Genomic DNA, 27054 nt, shown 5'->3' with positions numbered 1-27054 from the left:
GATGGCAGCCAATGCTGTTTCGCTCAGGTTCATTTGGCTGCGTGTGAATGTGCGCCTGCTGTTCAGACTAGATTGTTAAACATGCCCGTGATTCATCAAAGGAGGCTGAAAAATCGATTGGTGCAGCAATTCGGCAGCAGCAACAAACTCGCTCAGCTCCTCAATTGTGATGGGGCTGGGGCTTTCAATAAAATTAATCTTTCGGAAGGACATGTGTTCAGGCCAATCAAAGGGGCCAGAGAAGATTTCCCAGTGGTGGAAGAGGTTGAGGTGGAAAAATCACCCTGGCAGCTGCAGCCCCCTTACCATCAGTTGCCACCACAGCTATACCAAAACCTCTCTGAGGCCTTGGTCCATAGGACCATTGTGGGGGGCAGGCTGACTCAATATTTGGAAGAATGGCAGGGCATTTCTTCTGATGTTTGGGCCTTGCAAACTGAAGCCCAAGGTTACTGCCACCCTTTCTCAATAAGGCCTCAAGAAGGCCTCCCGATTTGTCCACCAGGGATTCACTCCCTCAGGGTTCCGGAGCCACTCCGTCTGCAGGAGATTGCCATAGATCTGTGAAAGATAGTGAGCTAAAGACTCTGAGTAAGGCTCTTGTAATCAGAGAGTCTCCCAGGACCCCCCTTGTTATCTGCATATTTCAAGTAACTTTGGGTTTCACCCTAAATTACTGGGAGAATCCAGACGTGGACCCCTTGCTCACTATTCTTAGAGAGGCACAGCTACACCCTACTGATGAGGTTCAACCAGACCGAAACACGTGTCTGGGGTTGCTGTTGGTACTCTTGTTTAGAGGAGAATTGCCTAGCATTTCGGTGCTGGACTGCCCCAGGGCAGGACAAAGACTGATATGATTGGGATATTTCTTCTGTGTGAAAGATAGTGAGCTAAAGACTCTGGGTAAGGCTCTTGTAACAAGGACTCATGTCCGGCAGAGAGTCTCCCAGGACCCCCCCCCCCCTTTTTATCTGCCATAGATCCAGTGCCTGTGGCAGAGAGGAAACAGATGTGGTACTCCCTGTACATTTTGATCCCCAAGAAAGACGGAGGATTGAGACCCATCTTGGACTTCAGATGCTTGAACAAGTTCCTTAGGAATAACAAGTTTAAGATGGTAACTCTTTCTCAGATCCCTGAGGCTCTCCAGCTGCAGGACTGGATGATATCATTGGACCTTCAGGATGCTTACTTCTATATGCCTATTCATCACAAACACAGGACGTACCTGACATGACCCATGTACCGCGACATTCGTTATGACACCGTTGGAGGCATAGAATCTCTGTGGTTGCCATTCCTTGTAAAATGGCGGCCGATGTGCCATGTGTCTGTGCAGTGGATTTCCAGTACGCTTCCAGCACGGCATCCATTTCCTGCCCGAAATGGATTAAGGACTCTGGTTGCCAAGGTTACATTGCGTTGCTACTTTCTACCAGACGCTCCGTAGGTTCGCTCTTGACGTCCTCCTGATCTATTAAACTTATTACATACTCTTTCCTTCTAGCCTTATTCAAACTTTTCAGCTCTGTTTCTACGACCGAGTCCTGCGGCCTCACAATTTGCCCCCGTTCCCCTTTGGCGGTAGGTTTTGATCGCTAGAAGTAACCGCTAGCTGCCGCACAACACAAACGGACCTTTAGCATCCCTGTTCTCCAGCGCCAGCCCACTCCAGGGTTCCAGGATTCGTGACACAGCGTTGGCAGGCACCAGGGACGCTAGATCTTCAACACAAGCGCCCTCTCGAGGTATTATCAAGATTGGCACACCGCTCTCAAGGCGAGCCATAGGGTTTTAATTCCCGGAAGATTTCCCCAAGGCTCCTGCAGTTCTGTTACATTTAAACAGGAGAGGGCTTGCAGGAACAGAGCGGACTCCCTTCTTGACTTCTCACGACTGTTGCATCAGACAGCTTAGTCCCTCGCATTAAGTTCTTATTCTTAATATTTAGAAACGCCAGACATGGATCAAATGCAACAGCTCGCGTCAGCAGTACAGAACCTCCCTACGGAGGTGCAGTCTCTTAAGAAGGAAAACACCACTCTAAGGCAGTTGGGGGCAGCCCGTTCTCCTTCTGTAGCGGACATTTCCTCCAGGCTCTTTGCCAGAGGGAAAATACAAAGGGAACCCCCCCACAAGTTGAGGGAATGTTTGAAGGCTTGAATGGTGCAATTTGCATTCAAACCCACATTCTTTCCTTTGGATATGGATAAAATGGTGTTCATGACTTCCCATCTGACGGGTGCGGTATTGGCTTGGGCCACCCCTCTGATTCTGACTAATAATGTGATCCTGGATTCATATCCTGCCAGTCTCTATGCAATGTTCGGTCGACCGGAAGTCACGGTCTTTTCCCAGGAAAAATGGTTGGACTTTAAACAAAGTTCACAAGATGTGTTGACGTATATCACATGCTTCAAACAGTTGGCTGTGGCTATAGCATGGCCTGATGACGCTCTTATCACGCAATTTCATAGTAGAATCGCAGAGTAGCTAAAGGACGATATTGCCAGGGTGGCCAGGCCTGTAAATGTAGCGGAGATAATCTAATTGACTCTGCAGATCGACTATCGCTTGCTGGAAAGGCATTCTGAGAGGCGGAAAGGGCACTCTACCAGAGCAGTTATGGAACCCTTCAGGTCATCTGAACGAGTGGTGGAAGAACCCATGCATTTGGGAACTACTAGAGGCCCCCTGACTCCAGAAGAACAGAATTATCGTAGAACATCCGGGCTATGCATGTATTGCACCTCCCAGGAAGACTAGGTTCCAAACTGCTCCATTGCGGCACCCAGAAGGACTCTGTAGTCGGGAAACGCCTTATCCCAACCATAGAGGGAACCACAATAAGGGATGTTAATCAGGGTTCCCATGTATATTCTACTAACCCCCGGTCTCCTTCCATGTTAATATTGAACATTACTTTTAGATTGATGGACCGTGAACTTCAGAACATTCCTGCCTTAATTGACAGTGGCATGTCTGGCATTAATTGATGATCAGTGGGCTCAAGAAAAATAAATTACAAGTGTCTACAAGTCTGGGGCCATTCCTGTGGAAGGAGTAGACGGGAGTCCCTTGTCTTATGGGCCAATAAGCGAACAAACCTCTCCTATCAAGATGTACATTGAATCCCACTCGGAAGATGCAGTCTTCGATATCATCAAAGCCGCACACTACCCAGTTATGCTGGGGTTACCATGGTTATGGGTATATTAGCCTTTTATTAACTTGTCTGCTGGAACCCTATTCTTGGGTTCAGAGCACTGTATGACACATTGTTTAACCGAAGGATCCGTTTCCACGCCCATCCCTCCTACAAGAGTGGTGGAGCTTTTTTTTTTAAATACTGGAAGAATACAAACAGTTAATAGGGGTCTTTTCAGAACCCCAGTTCGCCACCTACATGCTTCATTACAGAGATGAGCGTGCAATACCTTTTTTACCCAATCAGCCTATACCATTCGGAAGGATGTATATCCTTTCGGAACGGCAGAAAGCGGTGCTGAAACAATATCTAACCCTGAATCTAGAGAATGGTCTAATTGCAGAATCTTCGTCTCCTGCAGGAGCGGCAATGTTTTTTATTTCTAAGAAAAACACAGATGAGTTACGCTTTTGAATAGACTTTAGGGATTTAAACAAAATCAGTCCCTGACCAGTATCGCATACTCTTAATACCTGATATACTTGAGGCGGTAAAAGGGCTTCCGTGTACACCAAGCTAGATCTCTGAGGAGCGTATCACTGTATCCGTGTAAAGTCAGGAGATGAATGGAAGACTGCCTTTTATGCCCCTTTTGGACACTTTGAATACCGGGTGATGCCCTTCGGACTATCCAGTGCCCCAACAGTCTTCCAGAGATTTATGGATCATGTATTTGCTGATGTGCAACTGCACTCAGTTATTGTCTATCTGGACGATATTTTTCTATTTTCCCATGATCTAGTGGAACATAAACATGTACTACAAGTGTTACGACTACAGGAGAACAAACTATTTTGGAAACCCAAAAAGTGCGAATTTCACCAATCCGACTCTACGTCTTATCGGCTAGCTGAATTTCTATGGATCGCAGGCAAAGTGTCAGCTTTATTAGTGTTATTGATATTGATATTATATTTCTATCGCGCTCGTACACAAGTGTTTCAGAGTGCGACAAGGCAAGGGAGGGGAACAGGGGAGAACAAAACAATGATCTTACTAGGCCCAGTGAAATTGAGAACACGCAAGTGCATGGGAGAGGGGGAGGGGAAAAGTGCATGGAAGTGGGGAGAAGTGGAAAGTGCAGAGCAAAGGAGAAACAGATAAATAATAAATAATAAAGGTAACAAACAGTGGTAGTGCAGGAAGAAAAAGGAGGGGTCTGTATGGGTACAGATACAGACCCCAGTGGAGGGGTGGCCCAGAGGCAGTGCGGGAGGGTGGCAGTGTGAGCAGGTACCTGGGCCCGAAGGACAGAGGGTGGCCAGGTGCACAGTGCCAAGAGAGAACAGATTAGTAGGGGAGAAGGGGGAGCAAAGGCAGAAACAAAGAGGGAAGGTCTTGAGGTGCTTCCGGAACCGGAGATGGTTCTCCTCAAGTTTTAGAGTGGCAGGGAGGCTGTTCCAGAGGGAGGTCCCAGCCGAAGACAGAGATCTACCCCCAGCTTGTTTCTTTGAAAAACGACTGACCCTGAGAGAGTTGGAGGTAGAGGAGTGAAGAGCTTGAGAGGGAAAGTATTTGCGGAGGGATAGCTGAAGGTATTTTGGACCCAGGCCCCAGAAAGCCTTGTGGACAATGCAGAGGGTTTTGAATTTAATCCTTGCCTCCAATGGGAGCCAATGGAGAGATACGATTCCAGGGTTCGAGGCCAAGGACAAGGCTTGCAGTACTGTTCTGGATTAGTTGCAGAGGGCGGAGATTAGAGGCAGGTAGATTTAGAAAGAGGCTGTTACAGTAGTCCAACCTAGAGAGAACCAGAGCTCGGGAGACCATGTGCTTCTGGGGGAAGGAGTGGAAAGGCAGAGTACCTCTGAGGTGGTGCAGTAGAAAGTTTGACTTTTTAGAGACATCAGAGATGTGGGTGGAGAAGGAAAGTGTGGAGTCAAAGATGACCCAGAGGTTCTTAGCCTCACAGGTGGGGGTAGGAGGAGGGCCAAGGGAGGAAGGCCAGAGAGTGAGGGGAAAGGGTGGTGAAGGTGTGCCGATGAGGAGGATCTCTGGCTTGCTGGCATTCAGACAAAGATCATTGGCGGCACACCAATCTTGAATGGCAGTTGGGCAATCGGAGATGAGAGAGGGAGAGGGAGAGGAAGTGGCCGAGGGCCACCTGAAAATGAGTTGAGTGTTGTCAGCGTAGCACTGGAAATTTGAGCCGAAGATGGCAATGCAGTGGGCGAGAGTTGCCAGGTATTGGTTGAAAAGCCAGGGCGAGAGGGTAGTCCCCTGTGGAACACCACAGGCAGAGAGGGAGATAGATGATAGGAAGGACCCAAGTTCTCCACAGTCATACAGTTAAATAATTACAAAGGTTCATTGGTTTTGCACATTTCTATAGGAAATGTATCAGAAACCATTCAAACATCATCCTTCCCTTAACCGCTTTACTCAAGAAAGGAGCAGTGTATGACTGGACCGGGCCTGCTTAGCAGGCGTTTGACTATTTGGATCAGCTATTCTCATCAGCACCTATTCTTCGGACACCTGATCAATCTAGGCAATTCATAGTAGAGACTGACGCCTCAAACCACGCTGTGAGGGCGGTTCGCAAACAGGGATTTCTTCTGGAATAGAGTATCCTCTCGCCTATATGTCCAAGATGTTCTCTCCTTCAGAGCTAATTATACTGTGCTGGAGAAGGAGCTGCTGGTGATTAAACGTGCTTTCCATGAGTGGCGTCATCTGCTGTTGGGATCTCAGCACCCCATTGAGGTCCACACAGACCATCAGAATTTAAGAAGCCTGCAATATGCAGAAACCAGAAATAGTTGACAAGCCAGATGAGCACATTTCTTTTCACCCTACAACATCACCTTCACCATCATCTCTGGTAAAAGCAATTAGCAGGCAGACGCTCTCTCACAAAAAAACATCTCGGATTCCCAGACATGTTAGTCCCTCACATTAAATTCTTATTCATAATAGTACCTGAGGTTCACCATTGGCAGTTCTCATTTTCAGTTTCGAATTCTGCCTTTTTAGCTCATTTTAGCCCTGAGGGTTTTCACCAAGTTGATAGTGGTTGTGGCAGCAAATCTCAGGAGGGGTGGGATTCACATCTACCCCTATCTGGGTGGTTGGATGATCAGGAGAACAAGCAGTGAAAAGGTTTCACAACATCTCAGCATCACAGGACACTCTCTCTCCAAATTGGGCTTCTCCCTCAATTTCAAGAAGTCCCACATGATACCTTCTCAGATGCTTCAATTCAACAGAGCTGTCCTGGATGCTTCCTCCGGGAAAGCCTTGCTGCCCAAGCTGAGAGCTCAACACATTCGGCAGATGGTCAAGTTTCGAAATGCCCAATGTCTACCGTCATTCGCCTTTCTAAGGTTGCTCGGTCTTATGGCATCCATCTTTTTCTGGTGCTAGAGGCCTGTCTGAGAATGAGGTCTCTTCAATGGGCCCTCAGATCCCATTGGCCACAGTTCTCTGGCAGAATGACTGACCTACTCCAGTTCCGGAGCAAGGTCAAGTAGGATCTGCAGTGGTAGGCCTGCAAGGAGAACATGTTGAAGGGGGAACCCTTTTGGCAACCCTAGGCAGAGATTGAAGTAGTTACGGATGCCTCCCTCACAGGTTGGGGAGCCCACACCAGTGATCTGACAATTTGTGGTTGTTGGTCTCCATCGGAGTCCAGATTAAACATCAACCTTTTAGAGCTGAGGGCAATCGGACTATCTCTGATGGCCTTTCTGCCCTCTGTATGGGGAAAGAATGTCCTGATAATGATGGACAACACAGTGGCCATGCATTACCTCAACAAAAGAGGTGGTGTAGAATCATTTCCACTGTGCAGTGAGGCAATGCTGCTCTGGTTTTGGGCACTGCAAGTAGGAATCTCTCTTGTGGTCGTTCACCTGGCCGGAGAGGAGAACATGGTGGCAGACGCTCTGAGCAGGAGTTAGCTCAGGAAGTCCTTCAATAGGTCTTCGCCCTTTGGGGAACCCCTCAAGAGGATTTGTTCACGTCCAGTGTCAACAGGAAGTGCAATGTGTTATGCTACAGGGAATTTCATCTGAGCGAAGCTCTGAGAGACACGTTTGTAGTGGGCTGGGACTTTCCACTTCTGGGCGTGTTTACTCCAGTCCCAGTCATTCCTCATGTAATCAGGAGGTTGAGGAAGTTCGGGAAAACTACGGTCCTGATTGCTCCGCATTGGGCCATGAGGACGTGATACCTGGACCTTCTGGACATGTCCATCTGCCCCCCATTTCTTCTTCCCCAAAGAGAGGACTTGCTACTGCAAGAGGGAGGTTGAATTCTTCACCCAGAGATCAGGACACTGAACCACCACGCCTATTTTCTGAGAAGTTGAGGCAAAGATTGGAACCCCCCAGAAGACGTAATGGTGACGTTGCTGTCGGCCAGATGACCAGCAACAAAGTCTCTGCACTGCTACAGTTAGAACACATTTTTGCATCTGGTGCAGAGCTGAGAATGTAGACCCTTTCACCTGCGACACACCTGTAGTGCTGTCTTTTTGACTTTATTTGGCCCATCCAGGGCTTCAGGTTGCGACTGTAAAAGGCTATCTGACACAGCTCTCTATTTTTAAGGGTTTGCCAGAGCAGAGTTAATTCTTTAAGATCTCGATTGTGATCAAGTTTCTGAAGGGTCTAACTAATGTTTTCCCTCTTGTTCCTTTCATTGTACCAGTCTAGGATCTGAACCTGGTGTTGAAATTCCTCATGTTCACTCAATTTGAGCTCCTTCATTCATGTCCCGTAAGCATGCTCACCCTCAAGACAGTCTCCTTAATGGCCATTTCTTCGGCTCTTAAAGTCAGTGAATTATAGACTCTATCTTGTAAGCCTCCAGTATCCACCTTTCACAAGGAGAAGGTTGCTTTGAGGGTCCAACCTTCCTTCCGGAGGTAGTTTAAGAATTTCACCTGGCACAAAAGATTGTGCTTCCTATCTTTTATCTGCCGCCCCATCCCTCCTAGAGCCTTGAGCTTTTACATCTCTAGAATGCCAAAGCTTAGGCAAGACGACCAGCTTTTTGTGGAGTATGCCAGTCACAAGCTAGGTTTAGCAGTAACCAAGCAGCCCTCCTTTTCCTGCTGGATTAACCTTTTTCGAATGCTACAGCCAAGACATCCCGGTTTTATTAAGGGCACACTTGACTAGGGGGATGGCTACCTTATCGGCTTTACAGAAGGGGGTTCCAATGCAGGACATCTGTAGTGCTATAACCTCTCTTCATACTTTTGCAAATCATTATTGCCTGAACTCTGCATCGGGTCAGGAGGCGAGATTTGGGAAAGCTGCGTTACACAGCATTAATGAAAGACATTCTCTGTACCCTCCTCTAGTAGCATACTGCGTTGGGAGTCTATCAAAAATGAGGAATACGTTGGAGGACAGAATCCATTTGAAGAACCAATTACTTACGCCTGGTACTTTTCTCTTGATTGGATGTTCCTCCCATATATTCCTCATCGCCCATCCCATCCTGCTCCTCAGGTGAATTTCCATGTATTACACGTTGCTCTCCTGCAATGTCGGGTAATTCTACCATTCTGCATCATTTATCACTCATGACATCCTGCATCTTCAAGAGGCCGAGACCCTGTTGCACTTACACCAGTGGTTGCTTTAGCAGTAATCAAATTTTCAGGGTAACCTGATGGACCTGCTACAGGTCTTGAGCAAAGTTTAATTTGACCTCCTGTTGTGGACCCTGTGGGATGATGTGGTAAGGGACAAGCTTTTTTGGCACCCTTGATCCCACTTGACCAAAACCTCCCATACGGAATTTACCTCAACATTCACACAATGAGGGCACTGTGCTCGCTGTGGCGAGGGAGCACATCAGTCCACTAGAACTATGGGCCATCAGGCTAGTCACTGTTACCTGACTTCCATCCATGGGGAAAGTGTGTCCTGATCCTGATGGACATCACAGTAGCCATGCATTACCTCAACAAACTAGGTGGTGCGAGGTTGCTGCATCTGTGCAGGGAAGCAATGCTTCTATGGTTCTTTGCTCTAGAGAATAATGTTTTTACGGCCTGCCCATGTTGCCTGGTTAGAGAATGTGGTTGCAGGTGCCTTGAGTAGGGGCAGACTTTGACCTCTCGCGAGTGGTGGTTCTTCCAGAATTTCAGAAATTGATGCTTGGGAATCCCTCAGGTGGCCCTATTCACCTTGAGCATCAGCAAGAAGTGCACATTGCTCCAAGAAACATCCATTGCTCGATGCTCTGGGGGACACATTGATTATAAAGTGGGATTTTGCTCTCCCTTCTCACCAATTCTGGTCATTTCCCTGTTTCTTAGACTGTAAAGGTTTGCAACCATCATAATGCAATGGCAAATATTGCATTTTAAAGCATCTGGGGCCTGTAACATTGATGAAAAAGTAGTCGGGAGTAAGAATAACATTTTTCTGAAGGTTTTGGAGCCTCTCTTCTCTGCACAAAAGGGAATTTACACAACACCTAGTGACAAACATCGGTCAAAACTTTGAGCATTTGACAACCACTTCATAGAGGGGTATGGTGGTGTTAACTATGTATTTGGATTAATTGGCTTGTTAATTTAAACTTATTTGGATTTGAATTAAGGGCAAATTAATTGTGAAATGTGTGCCATGCATTTGCCTTATCTGCCCATTGTCCACATGCCAGATGGGCAGAGTATCAGATGATGACAATGTTCCCACTAGGACACTATGTAATAATATAGGTGAAGTGAGGTAAAAGTAATATTTCTGATAAATAGAATGCATGGTGGCATCAAATACGGAGCTCACTTGTACAAAAAGCGGTGCATGTAAGTTAGTTAATAAAGGAAAGTAGGGTATGCATGCCACTTATTTGTCCATTATGCTCCTAGTAGCTGTACACAGGAAGTGTTTTCTCCAGAACACAAACATGCGAACATGGGTAATTTATTTTGCTCATTAATACATTAGTCATCTGGGCAAAGTGTCTTAAAATGACAGGGGTTTAACAAAGAGGCTGAAATGAGTAAGGACATTTACTGAAAAATACTTTGCATGGTTGCAACAAACTCGGATCTTGCAGCTGCAAATCTAAGCCAACTGGAACGACAGCAGGCTCATTGTCCAACATTATTCTAAAATCCAGGACTCTGTCCTTGCTATACTGCTGAGGTCTCATCCCTTCAGCACCTCCTTCTAGGCCTCCACACCATGGCCCAGAGTAGCTGATGAGCAACAATTTAGGGTGCTGTGAGCAACATGTTGCTTCTGAGCTGCACGTTGCGGATCACTGGTACAAGGTTTTAACGTGAATGTTAAGTAGTATAAAAACTAAGTGTAGGCTGTTATTGTTATAGTAAAAGGGGTGGTGGAAAGGGGGGTACTCTGGCATAGGGTAGTGGGAGGACATGGCGGCCTGCACCAGACCACCTAGTGAGATGGGACCACCCACAGAAGCCACCCCCTGACACCACACTCCATGTGGGCGGTGCATGAAGTTAGGAAAGGGGTCTTTTGACTCACCCTAAGGGTCCCTAAAACCCTGCCAAGGAAGGTGGAGCTGTAGTAGCAGATTCCCATTAAGTTGGTACTCACGCCAGGAGTATGTTTGGAATGGGAATAGGAAATGTTACAAGTAGAATACATGTTTTAATAAATAGAGGGCTCCCCATTAGAATCCCTATACAATCTACTCTGGTGTCTGTGTCCAGATAGTAATCTAAGAACTAGGGCGTAACCCATCTCCAGTTTCAGCAAATGTATTTTGATGTGCAGCGTCCCTCCCTACCGACTCCCTGTGGAGTTTGGAGGGGTGGTTTCCATGGGGACTGTCCCATGTCTGAGGTGAGGGTGGTAAGACACCTTTGCATGAACCTGGGCCGGAAAACAGAGGCTACACCAGCCCGAGTTCAACTTTGGTAGCAGGACCTACAACATCCATGGCCTCTCCTGGGTTCATCTGGTAACCTTCTCCACAGATTTCTGCCTATTGTGTAGCCCTCGAAAACTGAAGTTGTACCATGTCTTTGACGTTATGTTGTCTCTCCGCAGCATCTTGATTGTGTTCCTCCAACTGTCTTTATCAAGATGTCTAATGGGGATTAAACGGTGGCAGCAGCACCCTCTAGCATGTGAGCACTATAGATGGTGCCCAGCATCCCTCTCAGGAGAGGACAAGTGATGGAGAGGTCAGTTGTGCGTCCACATCTAGCTTCTCTGAACTGTCCACCTTCTCCCTTGTGTTCCACGTGACTGCACCATGTGACTGCACCATAAGCATGCTGTGCTCCTACTGACCTACCTGCACCAACAGCAAATCCAGGAGATCCAGATCTTGAATCCTTCACGTCAGTTTTTAAGCTCCAGGAGCTCCGGCATTAGAGTATAGATTTCTGTCTGTGCAAACGCCATCCCTGGCGGCATGCTTTTTACTCCCATAACATCAGGTAGTTTGCTTTCCACCAAAGTGAAGCTTTCTCGTGATGCGAGTTTCGGGAGTAATCCCTTGACCCATTGCATGTTGCCGACTGCTGATGTACCCTAAACTAGGGATTTCTTACGGGCTGCATGGAGATTTTAGTGTTCCACGGAAAACAAGTCTACTCCTTGCTCTGTGTGACTGCTACCTTCTATTCTAATAATTTAAGTTAGGAGATAATATTCTCAGATTTGAGACTCAACACTCTAAGATTGAGAAAGTCAAAGGTGTTAGATTTGATGTTGCTGCAGAAACAGCTACATCAGTTAACGGAAACCTTCTTTCAACAAAGCAAGAAACGAGAACACAGAGAACATTGACTGGTAAAAACTAGAAATATAATCTTGTCTGCAGTAATAGCCACATCGCTATTTAAAACTATCTTTTAAATATAGTAAATAATTAACTGAAAACAATTGTTAAAGAATTGGCAAAAAGGGTTTGCACTTTTGTTTAACCCACATAGTTTAAGTGTGAACATTTTTTTTTTCATGATATGCAAATTTACTGTTGCTGATAAATCAACTGTACTAATTAAATTACATTTTCACATTTGTAGGCCGTGTTTGATGTTGACAAAGACAAAGGGCTGACTCTGATTGAACTCTGGGAAGGACTTTCAGTGGATGACATCAAGAAGACGACCGGCGCTGATTTTGAAGTAAGTATTTTCATCTCTGCATTATTATCGTTAATCCTCAAATTGTAAACAAATTAATTCATGCATATTATGTGTGCTAAAAAGTCCCTGAATTTCCTGTATATGCAAGAAATGGGTTTGCTGGACAGTAACTGTTAACCTGTAGGAGCGCCTCGGGCCTCCTCGCAATCACACACACACACACGCATACCGATAAGGAGACTCAGAGACACGTCTGGGGTTTGCGAGGTCCTGGCGCTGCCGTTCCGGGCACATATATTATAAACGCGCATGCATGAACCCAAACTAGGCTCGTGCATGCGCACATGCTCATTACTCCCTCGTAACATCCCTCCTTTTCTTAAAACAGAAACCAAACAATACAGACGTAACATAACTGTGACTCAACGTGAGTCGCCTAACTCTGGCTGCGGCGGGCTCAGTCCCCTGAGTCCATGATGTAGTCTTTGAATCGAGCTAGAGGTTGCCGACCATGTCTGGCCGGGTACCGACTGCTACTCCTGAAGGTCGGGAGCGGTGTTCCCTCACTGGGTCCAGGTTCCTCTGCTCTCTCTGCCTCTGGCGGCTCTTCCCTCGCTCCCGGCTCAGGTGCCTCTTCCAGCGGCCTTTCCCCCAGACCAGAGTCCACCTTCTTGAAGAACGACTTGTTCTTGGTTACCGTTCCTCTCCCATTGGCAGCGGTTACCATTGAACCTCTCACGTGTGTCACTCTCCAGGGTTGCGGCTCGTATGTGAGCAACAGTTTCCCCTCAGGATGCCGGTTCTTGACCAGCACAGTATCGCCCACCGACACTTCCTTCTCCTGTAGGTGTCTCCTCTTGCTCGCCTTCTCATTCCTGGCCATTCTTTCTTGTCTGACCCTTGAGTCATCGATTACGCCTGGTGCTCTCCCTTCAAGTTTGGGGAGGAGACCTCTTGGGCATCGCCTGAACAGGGCCTCCGCTGGGGAAACCCCAAGTGGACTGATGGGGGGTTGTTCTGTACTCCCGCAAGAACTCGAAGAACAAGTTTCTCCTTAGTACCCCCCTTCCATTTGCAGAGATCCGAAATGTCTTGCTTAAAGTCCTCATGAATCTCTCAGCTTCTCCGTTCGCCCTGGGCCATAAGGGTGTCACCTTTCTGTGTTGTATTCCCCTCTCCTCCATATACTTTGCAAACTGACTCCCCATAAATGGTGGCCCATTGTCTGAGCATAGAACGGTGGGAAACCCGTGGGTCGAAAACATTTTATCTAGGGCTACAATTATGTGGTCACACGTGGTGGATTCTACCAGCTCTACTTCGGGATACCTTGACCACTGGTCTATGACCGCTAAGAAGTACATCCCTCTGCCTGTTGAGCCAAAATCTGCATGTACTGTCCCCCACCGATGTTCGCTCCGGTCCATGGATTTTATGGGGGGTGTGCTTTCCGCTGGACTGGCGGCCTGACACGGCATGCATCTTCGCACATGTTCATCCACTTGCTCTTCTATGTCTGAATATCACACTTTCGGCCGCAGCCTCGCTTTGGTTTTGGCAGACCCCTGGTGGCCTGTATGCGCCAGTTCAAGCACTTTAGGCACGAGAGCACATGGGATCCCTATCTGTTGGCCCCGCAGGAGCAGGCCTTCTTCCGAAATCGACAGTTTGTGCCTCACCTTCCACAGCGCTTGCAAATCCCGTTGCCGACAGTTTGCGCCTCACCTTCCACAGCGCTTGCAAATCCTGTTGCACTCTCACATCTCGCCTTGCATTGTTGTTCAAGATCTCCTTCCACACCCCGCTCCTGGTGGCTGACTGGAAGACCATGAATATTTCGTCTTCGTCCGACGGTCTGGCGACACTTTCTCTCGACAGTGCAACTGGCATGGCCACCTCCACGATGTTGTGAATTAATTCCTGGCATGCCACGGCCTCTCCCTGGCCATGCTCCCGTCTGCTGTTTGGATGGCGGGACAGGTAGTCAGCGGGGTTGTTTGTCCCTGGCCTGTACTGAAGTTTCACCCCATATTCTATGAGTGACCGCATCAAGCGTTGAATGCGTGGGGGAGGTTTCGAGGATGCCCCGGCCATGATGGGGATCAGGGGTTTGTGGTCTGTAACCACGACCACAGGCTTCCCAAGGATGTAGAGGCGAAAGTGTTGACAACACCATAAAATTGCCAGCGCTTCTCTCTCAATTTGAGAGTATCTTTTCTCTGTCTCAGATAGCACCTTGCTCGCATATGCAATAGGACGCATGTTCCCTTGTGCACCTGCCTGCAGCAGTACAGCCCCCAAGCCTACGGGGCTGGCATCCACCACAATTTCCGATTCAATCACTGGATCAAAGTATGCCATGGTGTCTTGGTCTGACAGTGCCAGTTTGATGTCCTGGAACGCTTTTTGTTCCCTTCTGTCCCATGTCCATGGCTTGTCAATCTTTGTCAGGGCTCGGAGGGGTTCCGAGTGCGACGCCAGTCTCTTGATGAATCGGCCGCAACAATTCACCATTCCAAGGAAGCTGCAGACTTCTGCTGGCGATTCAGGTGCTGCGGCCTCGCGAATGTCGCAAACCTTTTCCGGGTCGGGCGATATTCCCCCTGCGTGAAAGACGAATCTGAAAAATTCTATGCGGTCTTTGAAGAATTTGCATTTACTTTGGTGTAACGTCAGACCATGTTTGCTCAATCTCTGCAGGGTCAGGTCTAACCTCTTCATGTGTTCCATTTCCGACAACGCAAACACTAAAATATTGTTGCTCATGTTGAGGACCCCACGCAAACTGCCCAGTGCTCCCCTAATGGTGCTTTGAAACACTTCTGCGGTGGAGGATAAGCCAAAGCTGAGTCTCTTAAATTGATATAACCCCTCATGGGTCGTGAAGATTGTGATGTACCATGATTCCGGGTGAAGTTCAAGCTGATGGTTCCCCGACCGTAGGTCCAACTTTGAAAACACTTTGGCCCCTTGCAGCTCACTGACAAGATCGTCCAATGTTGGGGTAATGTGGCGCTCCCTTTTTATGGCCGCATTTTGCAACCTCATGTCCACGCAGATGCGGACAGCACCTGGTTGCTTGGGTTTGGAAGCTACTACAATCGGCGATACCAGCGGCGTGAGCCCTTCAACTTTCTTGATAATGTCCATCTCAATTAGAGTCTGCAGCTCTTTCTCCACTTGCTTTCTCAAATGGAAGGGAATATTCCTGTGATTGAGGGCAGTGCGCTTACAGTCTCGTCAATGTGCAAGCGAATCTGCTCCGCTTTTAGCTTGGCCACCCCTTGGAAGATGCATTCAAACTTGCTTAGGAGCTGTTCAATGTCTGACTGGTACACTGCTAGCGTGAAAAGAGCAATGTTCAGGGCCCCGGACGCTGCGCAGCTTAGAAGCGAATGTGGGCTGACATCCGTCGCATAAAACCTGGCTTTGATCACATTGGGGCCATGGGTAACTGGTGCGACAAAGACCCCTTAGATCGGCTGTTAGGGAGAATTCTCTGTTAAGGCTAATTTCCCAAACCTAGTGAGCCCCCCAGCAGCTTTGCTGGATTTTTGGGGTTTATTTTTTTCTCCTGCTAAGAGTGAGACTCTTTTTCTCCCACTCTTAGACATGATTTGAGATATCCTTTGACTTCGTATGTGTTTTATGGGCTATGGGGTCTTTTACTCCTTACGGCTTCATGTGTTTTTGGAATGTGTGTTACACAGCACCCTCCGTGCCGTAACACAGGCGTGTCATAGTGACCCCCAAACATAGACTCCGTACCCTGGGACTGACTACTGTCTCCCAGGGCATGTAAAGTCACCATTGGCTTCACTAGTCCTAAATTGTGAACAGAACCAGTACAAACCAACATATTGTGGGCGTACTGGTAGGGGCACTGTCCAGTCCCCCCTGAGCAAGTTTTGGCTGGTGGCAGTGGATACTACTTTTTATATTCAACTGCGAATATATTCCTATGGGATTTTCCCATTGTTCGAGGCTAATACTTTTTAACATAGCCTCAAACATACCGCTGGTTTATTTATTTAATATTAATTCACTGGTTGTTTTTTGCCAGAACTCGGTTCCAAAATGGCGTTTGTGTTCGCTTTTGCGACTCCAACCCAAGTCAAGCCCTTTGTTCCACTTTTTGGTGGGCTTCTCCACAGAAGCCTCCAAAAGTGGTGCAACTCTGTCTGGGTACAACAGGGGGTGTAGGAGGGGGTTTAGGCACCCTGGACTGAATTGCCTCGGCAACTCAAGTAGCACTCTTGTGTGATTGGCCCAGTGGTGAGCCGCCCGGCTCACCACTTAGCATGTTTGAGTGACAGCTAGGACTGATGAATGGGGGTTTTCTGCATAAAAGCAGGGCTTTGGGGACTGGGACTTCAGATGTCACCACAGGACCAAAGAATCCGAAGAGGGAGAAGCTGAGCCGACCTGCAACGACGACACCACTGGTGGAGCCCTGCTGAACCGACTCACCACTTCTTCCAACGACAGAGGAGATCTTCATCCCAAACAGTCTTCTTCCTTTGACTGGTGGGGATAACCAGTTTGCCTGCCTTTTCGCCTTCCCGGATCATCTCGTGGCCGCCTTGCCTGTGCCCAGCTCCCCGGCAACCGGGATACCACGTTTTTCCACTACCGCGAATAAAAGGACAGTACCTTTTTACCGGAGAACTCCGTGGCTGGTTTCTTCCCTGGCAGTGCAACGACCATCAGCTTTCCTCCACGTCGAGACCATCTCTTCCTCTGGACGATGCCGCGACTTGCACCCGTTGCCAGGAACAACTGCCCCCGCTGGAGGATTCTCTCCACTTTCAAGGTACTGTATCCGCCTGGCCTCCCTCGCAACAGTCTGTGTGGGGTGTCTCTTAAATCCTCAATTTACCACTTGGGTTGGCCCTAGGGTGGCTAACTGAACTTTTCTGAGCTGAACTGATTCCTTTTTAAACTCTCTGCAAGACTCTCCAAGCCTTTTTAAACTGTATGATCTTGGGAGCATTGGTGTTCTACTCTCTCCAAGAGAGGGAGCCTGGCCTCTGAACTTTTTGCTCACAAGTAGACTTTGACTTTCCTGCCTTGCTGGGTGCTTCTAAAGTATTGTGTTGTGTGCTGTTTCTAATTTCTCCCTTTTCCCTCCCTTTTTCTTAAACTTATTGGAGTGCCATGTTTAGTTAAGCGCTCACCTCTGTCTGGAAATAAGTGGTGTTAACTAAGACTTGTCTAATAAGGAATAAGGGATGTATATATATTAATAGTGACTGTGTTTTTGAACTTGCTTACAATAAGAGTGCTAGAGTGTTCCTAAGTGTGTCTTTAAATAAATAATTATATACTTGATACCAAAAGCTCTGGTCAGTGTTTGCTTGTGCTACTGTATTTTGGTACCTATCTTGTATACTCTATATACTGTCTAACTCTTCTTGAGAGAAGTCTGGCTGCTCAGCCACAGCTACCAGGTAAATCTGGGTGGTACAGACTGCTACCAATTGGGTTTACTGCCAACACCTGTAGTCTTAAGCCTTTTGCAGTGGTCCCTAAGGGAACTGCACAGGTTTCTGCCTAACATCGGCAGCGGTGTGTCGCCCCCGAATGTGTACATTCTGGCTTTTGCGTTTTCCAGCTGTGGTGGGCCAGGGAGGGCCTTGTAATGTTCAGTGGCCAGAACGCACACGGATGCACCTGTGTCTATGAGGGCCGGTGTGGGGGTGCCCTTAATATCTACTACACAGGTGGGTTGCCTTTTTTTCTTGGCTCCCGTAGCTATATTGGATATGAATAATATTTCTTCATCCTCTTCAGCTATGTTGAGTCTCTGCATGTCTTGTTCCAGCGTGGCTACGCTCCGTGGCCTCCTGAAATTTCCACTGCTCTATCTCACAGGGCCCCTGTGGGTCGTCACTGGCGCTGCAGCTCTGCACATCCTTGCGTAGTGGCCTGGTATGGTGCACCTCCCACATACTCTTGACTTTGCGGGGCATTCCTCTGCGTGTGGTAGATCGTACCCGCAGTACTGACACACTGCTGGGGTGCCCTGGGCAGGGGATGTGTCCTGACGTTTTTGGCTCCACCGAGACTTCGATGTGGTGGCCTTTCCTAGGGCAAAAGCCTCTTCCCCTTTGCTTGCCCGTACGGCCGTGTCCATTCTTGCCCCTCTGCTTTCCGCTAGTTCATATACCCTGCCATTGTCTAGAATTTGAGCCAACGTCATCCCAGGCTCCCGCAGGATCTGCCTTTGCAGCTTGCTCGAACTGCACCCTTGTATTAGCTGGTTTCTTACCATGGCTTCATCATTGTCCCATCTGCACGTGCTTGACAGTTGGCACAGTCGTGCACAGAATTGGTCCAGGGACTCGTCGTGTTGCTTTTCACTACACATCACGAACCGGTCAAAGTACACATTCGAAAGCGGGATGATTCTGAAGAGCAGTCTTAACGACTCATATGTGCCACTTTGGCGTCGTCATAGTCTTCCCCAGTCGCTCTGAAGAACATGTCCAGCTTCTTGATCCATATGAGCTACTTGGGCCCCAGCTTGGAGGGAGGACCAGATGTGTCGAATTCCGGCATCTGGCTTGTGCAATGTCGTCCCTTTTTGGTATATCTAGTGCTGTGTAAGGGCATTATTGTGTATGACTTGGAGTCTTTTGACATTTATTTCCTGCTAGGAGGACATTGCAATAATCTAGTTTCGCCCCAATTGTAGCTCTAGCTATGGAGAGAAGGTTCAGTTTGGAGAGGAAGGGTTTTACGGCATTAATGAGCTTAGTGGTGTGGGCAGAAGTGGAGCAGTGGCGCTTACTTGTCGTGTCATGGATAGAGTGTAGTGCAGCTAGACCCCTAGTGTCTTTACTGTGGAGGAGACCGGGATGAGGAAGTTATCAATGGAGAAGTTACAGTATTTTTGACCCAGTTTGTCAAGTGTTTCTTTGGGGCCATTAATGATGATCTCGGTTTTATCGCCATTGAGACTTGGCCCATTTGCCCCATCCAGGCTTGGATGGTGCTTTAGATTAGATGGAGGGCTGCAGCGTCTTGGTCATAGGAGCCTGAGAGTGGCAGGAGTACCTGTGTATCATCGGCATACTTGGTGTAGGCTATGCCGAGGGAGTCCAGTTTGTCGAAAAGCAGCTTTGTGAACAGGTTATAGATGGTAGTCGCTGTGCATGAGCCCTGAGGGACTCCGCAGTGGATGGTAGTAGGAGCCGCGCTCACCTGATTCGTGAAGACCTTCATGGCTCTTCCTTTTAGGAAGGATGTAATCCACGAGAAGGCTTTGTTGGAGAATTGTGCTGCATAAGTGAGATGCGAAGTGAGGATCTTGTGGTCCACAAGATCAGAGGCAGCCGAGAGGTCCAGTAGTAGGTGGAGAGCTGGCTTGTCTTTGTCCATGATGTCAGTTATTTGGTTTTTAAGGTCTAGGAGGGTGGTTTCTGTGCCATGGCCTTTGCAGAACCCTGATTGTCTCCTACCGAGATGGAGTTAGATTCAAGGAAGTGTTGAATTTGGTTGTGAGCCGCTTTGTCCAAGATTTTTAGGAGGAACTGGACGGTGGTGATTGGACGGTAGTTATTCGGGGAGGAGGGGTCTAAGGATGTTTTTCTCAGTAGAGGGCGTAGCCAAGCTTCTTTGAGGCTCGAGGGCACGGTGCCTGTAGTAAATGAGGCATTAAATTAATGAATGCCATTAGGAGAGATGCGAGGGAGACAGCACATTCCTTAACAATATTAGGGGGGCAAATGTCTCCTTTGCACATGGATGGTTTAAGATGATGGAGGAGGTCGAGGACTTCTGTTTCAGTGACGTCACGGAAAGGGAAAAGCAGGTTGGTGGAGTTGTGGGAAGGGAAGTTAGGCAAGGGAGGCTGGTCATGGCTGAGTAATGCTTTGAATGGAGCCTGTATTTATTCTTGGAGTAGTTCTATTTTGCTGAGCAGGGCTGCTTGTATATTAGAGCACCACGCTTCTTCTTTAGTGATCTCATCAGGACTGGTGGAGGGGGTGATAAGTTCTCTGAAAATGTTGAACATTTCCTTGGGTTGAGAATTGGCCTTGGAGATCCGTGAGTTGAAGAAGAAAGATTTGGCTTTGATTATTGCATCTTTGTACTGTGCGGATAGCCTTTTAAAGTGTTCCTTGGTGGAATCACTTGGCTTAGATTGCCAGGTAGTTGGAGCGTTACGTTTGCTGGCAGGTAAGGCTTGTAGTTCATCTGTGAACCATGCATTAATGTGCATAGATTTGTTCTCTTTTTTTGTTTTCTATTGGGGTTAGGGCGTTAATTGCTTTGATGAGGGCGGCAGCGTAGATGTCTGCAAGTGTGCCGGGGTCACTAGAGAACGGGAGCTTAAGTTCATGGACTTCCAGAAAAGGGAGAAGGTTGTCCTTAGTTCATTTTTTGAGCTTCTGACTTGAGCTGGTGGAGCCTAGGTGAGTGCTTTGGTAGTAGGGACTGTAGGGATGGTAAAATGAATACAGTTATGATCCGTCCAAGGGTAGGCAGAGATGGAGCTGATAGTTGTAGGGCAATTGTGTCTGCGACATTTGCAGAGAGTTGGGCTGGTGACTTTTTATAGGAATCCCAACTCTTTGAGTTCCTTGGCTAGGGCTGAGGCTGCTTTATCTTTAGGTTCATGGAGGCCTAGGTTAAGGTCGCAGAGTAGGATCGTTTTAGTGGATTTTTTTTAATGTTATCTTCTAGTAAATGGAGGAGATGTCCTTGGAAGTCTAGGGCTGCGCCAGGTGGCCGGTAAATGTTATGTATATTTATGGTACAGTTAGTTGACGGGGACAGTTTGGTGGAGATGATGTCGGCATTACCTTCCCATGGGAGGTTGCATTGTCTAATGGAGAGGGAATATTTTGTTACAAGGGCTACACCTCCTCCTTTCAGAAGCTTCCTACTGGATTGATGGTCACGGTCGAGGGCTAGAAGGTGGTGTTTGAGTGGGAGGAGTGGAGCAATGGTTGAGCATGAAATAGTTGGAAGATGGTTTAGCAGCTCTATTTATATCAGGCATAGAATAAGAGCTTCTTGCCCATCACCAGATCGCTATTTATGGGCACTTTTGCAGGCATTGACAGTCTCAACTGTGCTGCATGGCTTCAAACATTTCAGTCCCGCTACTTTTCAGACTGCAGATGCCAACCATTCACTTGCCAGTCCTGAGCTCATGTTGACTGCCTTTGGCCCATAAGCAATGTCTTCCTGATGGGAGGCTTGATAATACGATTCATCTGCTTAGCCTTCTGTAGCCCATGTTTTCCAGCCCTGGTCGGTGCAAGGACACCACCACCTTCACCCCCAGTCCTGCTGAGTAGGGAGGGGCACTGTACAGAACAAATAAACTTGCTGTGAACAGATGATGGGCTACACCCTGAGTTTTTAGATTACCAATTGACACAGGAACCAGAGCGAAAGTTATAGGGTTCCCAATGGGGACCTCCTTTATTATAAAACACACTTCTACTTTTGACCCTTTTCAATATTTTCTACCCTAGGTTTCCCCTGTCATGAACTCCACCAACTGGAGCTATGTCAGTTCACCCTTCCTTGGAGAGGTCTTAGACACCCTGACGGTGAGTCTGACACAACAGACCCCTTATCTAAACTCAAGTAACACCCACATGGAGTGTGAGGACTGAGGATGTCTTCTGTTGGTAGTCCCATCTTGCTAGGTGGCCTCAGGCAGTCCGCCACACTATTACGCTATATCACACCAGCGTACCTCCCTCTAACCCCTTTCTCCTATCACAACAATAGTCTTCCCCTACTTAACATTTAACTGGCATAAAACCCCCCTAATACGTGCACAAAACCTTCCTCCCGCTACTTGACAATTAAGTTACCTTTATTAAATAGATACATACAACTATACCTACATGTACATTTTGACATACAACATACATACAACATATAATACACACAGTGGGTTGACTTCTGTAGTCAGCAACCCCTTCCACCGTGCTGTTCAGGGCTGTCTCTGGTGGTTCTGGCCCACAGAGGGCTGGCTGCAAAACTTGTTGAAGGGGCTGCCTGGGTGCCTGTCCCCTGATGATAGATTGGGACATGACCCCACCACCCACACTCGCAGCACATCTTGCACTCTGACGTCTTCTTCTGGCCTTCACCTGTGTGCTTGCGGGTGGGGGCTACCTGTGTCACTGTCACTACCCACAGCATCCTTGAGCTTTTCTGGCTGGCCCCGTTGGCATGGGCTCCACCCGCAATCACTGCTGTGCACTCTTCATCTTAAGGGTGGACTCCCAAGGCTGGGGGCCCACCTGCATTCACTGCCGCACCCACAGCTTGTTGGAAATATTTGGGGCGGTCCCGTTAACACAGGATCCACCCAACGTCATCATTGCAGCCCACAATGCTATATTGACTTCAGGTGGCATTTCCTGCACTGTGGGGACGCAGTGGCAATAACTGTAATAACTTTCAGGTGGTGTCACCATGGCAATGAGGATTCTGTCACCACTGCACATAGCAGCCTATTGGTGCATCTTGCCCCACCCACCTCAGCAATGCATCTTGAAATGCAGGAGTTGGCCTGCTGGCCTTCACCGAGGCACCCTGGGGCTTTCCTTCACCCAGGCTACCTAGTGGCATAGTCCGGAACCTAACTTCACTGCTCTGCTCTCCAGGGTAGAGCAGTGTTCCTCATTCTTCACGTCTTGGCCGAGTCTGAGATACCCAGCTGGAAGGACTTTGATAAAAGGCACGCCTCACTGGCCACGAGGTGGGCCAACTGGGGACATGGCTGGCCAGGCTTGTCTGCCCCCCCCCCATCCCTCATTTGACCCAGGCTGGGCAATTCGTTTTTGATAATACCAGGGCCTGTCCAGTCTATTCCCCTGGCGGGCGACACCGCCATGTCCGCTGGGTAACCGAGCTGTCCCTGCCATAAGCAGCTCAGCCACTTTGCTCATTATCTGTGGGGCTCCCACATGCACGGCCTGTGCCCCGATGCCTGGGGTGTGGGCGCTTGAGGCAGGGGCCCCCAGGTGCATCTTTCTCAGTCTCTGCTGATTTCTTCTTTCTTCCTGTCCTTTTCTAACTGTCACATTTCTTTTCAATCCTCTCAGGATTCTTTTCTCCGAAGCCTAGCCCATTCTCTGGAAGGGAAGATCTATTCCTTTGATTTCCTTCCTTTTCTCTATTAACATTCCATCCAGACCCATGGTGTGCTGGATGGTTTGATCTGAAGCAGAACACATTGAAAACGCACACAAAAATAAAACCCACACTGCACATGGTGTATGCATCTGTATTTCTATGACTACTCTATGACTATTTATTTTTATTTCTATGGCTAGTAGGAGCATGTAGCTCCTACTAGCCAGGGCCCTTGGGGGACTCGGGCTACTGTTAGTATGTAATACAGGCTTTACCCCTTCTGCACCTCTCAATCGCCCAATGTTAGGCAGAATTACATGCAGTACCCTTTGGGAACACTACACACAATTAAGACTACGGGTGTAAGCACAATCTCACCTTTGGTATAAGTCTGTACTACACAGTTTTGTGGTAGCAGGGCTGAGCAGCCAGGTTTATCTCAAGAGGGATGTGAGCAGTAGAAGGTGTTACACAAAGGACCTGCAATCACAGTGGTTCAAACAAACACTTACGGTTTCTTGGTAAAACAATATTCATTTATTTACAGTCATTTAGAAAACATTCCACTAGCAATAAACAGCTTAATATCACACTATAATACACTCCAGTACCAAACCAATAAGTTTCTGAACAAGTTGGGCTCCACAGAGGTGAGGACAAAATGGCACTTCAGTAACTTTAAAAGGGAGTGGAGTAAAAGACACAACTTATAAGAATTAAAACAAATACTTTTTTAGGCAGGGAAAATAGTTTGTTCACAAGAGGCAGTTCAATTCAATAGGCCTGGGCCAAAGTCAATGGATCAGTGTCTTGGATAGGATAGCACAGTTCTGGTAGTAAACGGTTAAGTCTTTGCCAATGTTCTTAGAAGTAGTTTGCACATAAAAGAGTTATATGTCGGATTAGGAGCAAACAAGGCTCCAAAGTTGGGAAAGTTTCACAAACTTTCACCGCGGCAGAAAGGATTTCTCAACCGCGTTTGCACAGTAACTTGGTAATGAAGAAAAGCTGTAGCTGAGGCACTTGTTCCTGGCAGTTCCTGCAGATCTCGCTGTTCCTGTGTCTCAGTCATGGGGACAAGAGAGAGGACTTCAGGAGGTTCCTGCACTGCACGGGGACGGATCCACAAGCTTGGTAAAACGTTGGTTTAAGGTGTGAGTGCCTTAAAGTCCACAAGCTGGTATCCTTCTCACTGACTATCCGGTTTTCAACAGCACTCTGAAGAAAATTCGACCAGTATGGAAATGGTTTCCAGGTGGCTTGCAAGTTGGTTGTTCCCACCAGCTCATGGGAAGAAATCGTCCTTGAAGGGGCTTCTCTGTCGAGGGAGTTTCAGGCTATTCGGACCTGCATCAGGGCTTCAGCGGGCAAACCAACGGTCCAGGAGTTGCAACAGTCATCTTCCTTCAGCTCATCTTCGGTTCTTTCGTTCCAGTGGTCGACTCTGCCTTCCAAGTCCCAGAGGCCTGCCTTTTAAACAGTTTTCTCCCATTCATTCCAACCTAGCTGCCACTCACCCAGCAGGGTGGCTGTCCTTCCCGGACAGTCAGCCAGCCAATTATGCCAAAGTGCATTCAGGTCTCCTAGGAGACTAAGCACAAGGAGTTTCGGGCACCTCCCTCACTTCCTGTCCACCCCAGACACTCAGACGCCAGAGGCGGTCTTCAGTACTGAAGCCCGCCAAAGGCAATCAAACAAAGGGACCAAACCTGGTTTGGCGTGCAGAGGCAAACACTAGAAGGACCTTTTCAAAAAGAAATAGCGAAAAAAGTCGATCAGTACCTGTTTTTAGGGAGGGGGCTCAGACGCCATCTTGAACAACATGGCTCTGGTGGATTTTAGCTGCTGGAGCGTTTAAACGGGTTGCAGGCAGTTAAATCATGGTAATACCACTGCCACCAGCCATTCTGAGAGGAAAGGGTAGCATTTAAGTGCTACATGAGTTTTCTAGGCATGGGGGAATACTATGTATTCCCTCCAGCACTCTGCTGTAAGACAGGGTGGCCTGGGTTTAGCAATTTAAAAAGACTTGCAAAGTCAATTTAACTTTACATTCACTGGGAGACAGTAGTCCATCCCAGAGAAGGTATTTAAACCTTGGGAAGTCTGAAAGCCATCCCCGGGCCACTGCACTGAGGGTGCTGTGTGACACATAAGAAAAGATGATGCCTAGGGAGTCCTCTAAAACTCCATAATCAAAGAAACAAACACAAGTCCCAAAGTTTAGCAAAATAGCTGGAGGGCGCTAAGGCAGAGAGGATTAGCACATTTATGAGAATTCTCCCTAACACCCATGTCTGCAAAGAAGAGGACATAATGAACAGTTGGGTATATTCATTTAAAAAAAATACCACCAGAGAACATCACCAACGCCACTCCCAGTCCTCTTTTCCGCATCACTGGGAATGGACTGCTTTCACCAGCACTCCTGGGTTAGGTCTCCGGCCTAGTAATTCCATGCGCTCTTCCCCACAGAAGTGTCTTTTTGTCCTCTTCTTTCTTGTCTTTATTCAGATACCTACGTCCTGTACCCCAGCAGGTGTCCAGCCTGCGAGAGGCTCTTCCCTACATCCAACTCCCACCCTCTCTGCCTCCGCTGCCTTGGTCCTGACCACGGCTGGTAAGGCTGCTTCACGTGCAATGCGCTTACACTGCACGCTCTCAAGAACAGGCTAGCTCGGTGGCGGGAGCTCTTCGGAAGGTCGCCTCCGGAGGACTTGAAGGAATTTGCCCAGCACAAACCCAGGCCCAAGGTAGGGGCACTTTTTTCATCTCCACCCTGCAAAGGCGACTCCTTTCCTATGAAGCGCACCAGCGATAGGGATCTTTCAGGGTCTTGTACCAAGGTGGGTACCAAGGCTGCTGCAGCTACCGGCTGCCAGGCTGAGAAGTCACTAGATCCTACTGGTGACATCACTGAGGGTCCGCAAGGTTCTATTACACGGTCTACGCCCAAGTACCAGACAAATATCTGTGGGGGCGCCTGTACGCAGCACTACCAGCGACACAGCCGAGGGCAATCTGCCTACCAGGCCTCAACCTCCCCCGCCAAGGTTCTTGGAAGAGGCTGGGCCCAGTGCGGCAAGCACCACGAAACAGGCAAGTGGCGTGCAGCCTGACAAAATGGCCACCAGCCCAGAGAAAATGGCACCTCGCCCGACACCATCCCCCTTTGTGGAACAGGTAGGGGAACAAGTTTCAGGTGGGACTGGTTTTCACCAGGGACGTGGCCTATGGCATATCCTTCATCGTTGCAGGGCTGATGCACCCAGCAGACAGTAAGGCAGAGTGCGCCCAGGTCTCAGCCCATGCCCGTGCCTCCAAGCACTCCACTGGTGTGTGAAGACAGGTTTTTAAAAAAGTTTGACACTCATGGGCATCATCCGCAGGGATGTGATCAGGGACATGCTCCCTCCAGTTCTGCCGCCTGGCGCCCCTGGCCACTCTGCTCATGGTTCCAGCGACTCTGCCCATGGTGCAGTCCCAGCTGCCCCAGCCAGTTCCCACCCCGCCGGCTCCCTTGCCTCCAACGGTCCTGGCTGCTCTGCAGCCGCCGCTACAGCTGCGGGACCCTGTGAGTACGCTGCGGCCACCGGCCCCCAGCCCTCCTCCATCTGCACCAGACAAGCAGGACAACTTGTTGGACACGAATGAGGAGGAGGACCCAGATACACCATCGTCGGCCATG

The 27054-nt window shown here is 48.4% G+C and overlaps 1 protein-coding gene across 3 annotated transcripts in view; it reads left to right on the top strand.

The window, feature by feature from the left end:
- OXCT1 (3-oxoacid CoA-transferase 1) overlaps positions 1 to 27054 on the top strand; it is a 1005602-nt gene that overhangs the window by 909228 nt on the left and 69320 nt on the right. For all 3 annotated transcript variants that reach the window (XM_069627204.1, XM_069627203.1, XM_069627202.1), the window contains one exon: positions 12192 to 12293. In XM_069627204.1, the coding sequence (XP_069483305.1) occupies positions 12192 to 12293 (102 nt within the window). The remainder of the gene's footprint in view (positions 1 to 12191; positions 12294 to 27054) is intronic.

The sequence above is a fragment of the Ambystoma mexicanum genome, chromosome 6p, assembly GCF_040938575.1.
Source record: "Ambystoma mexicanum isolate Mex_15411 chromosome 6p, UKY_AmexF1_1, whole genome shotgun sequence".
Lineage (NCBI taxonomy): Eukaryota > Metazoa > Chordata > Amphibia > Caudata > Ambystomatidae > Ambystoma > Ambystoma mexicanum.
Note: the sequence above shows the minus strand (reverse complement) of the source record. Positions and strands in the feature narration are given on the sequence as shown.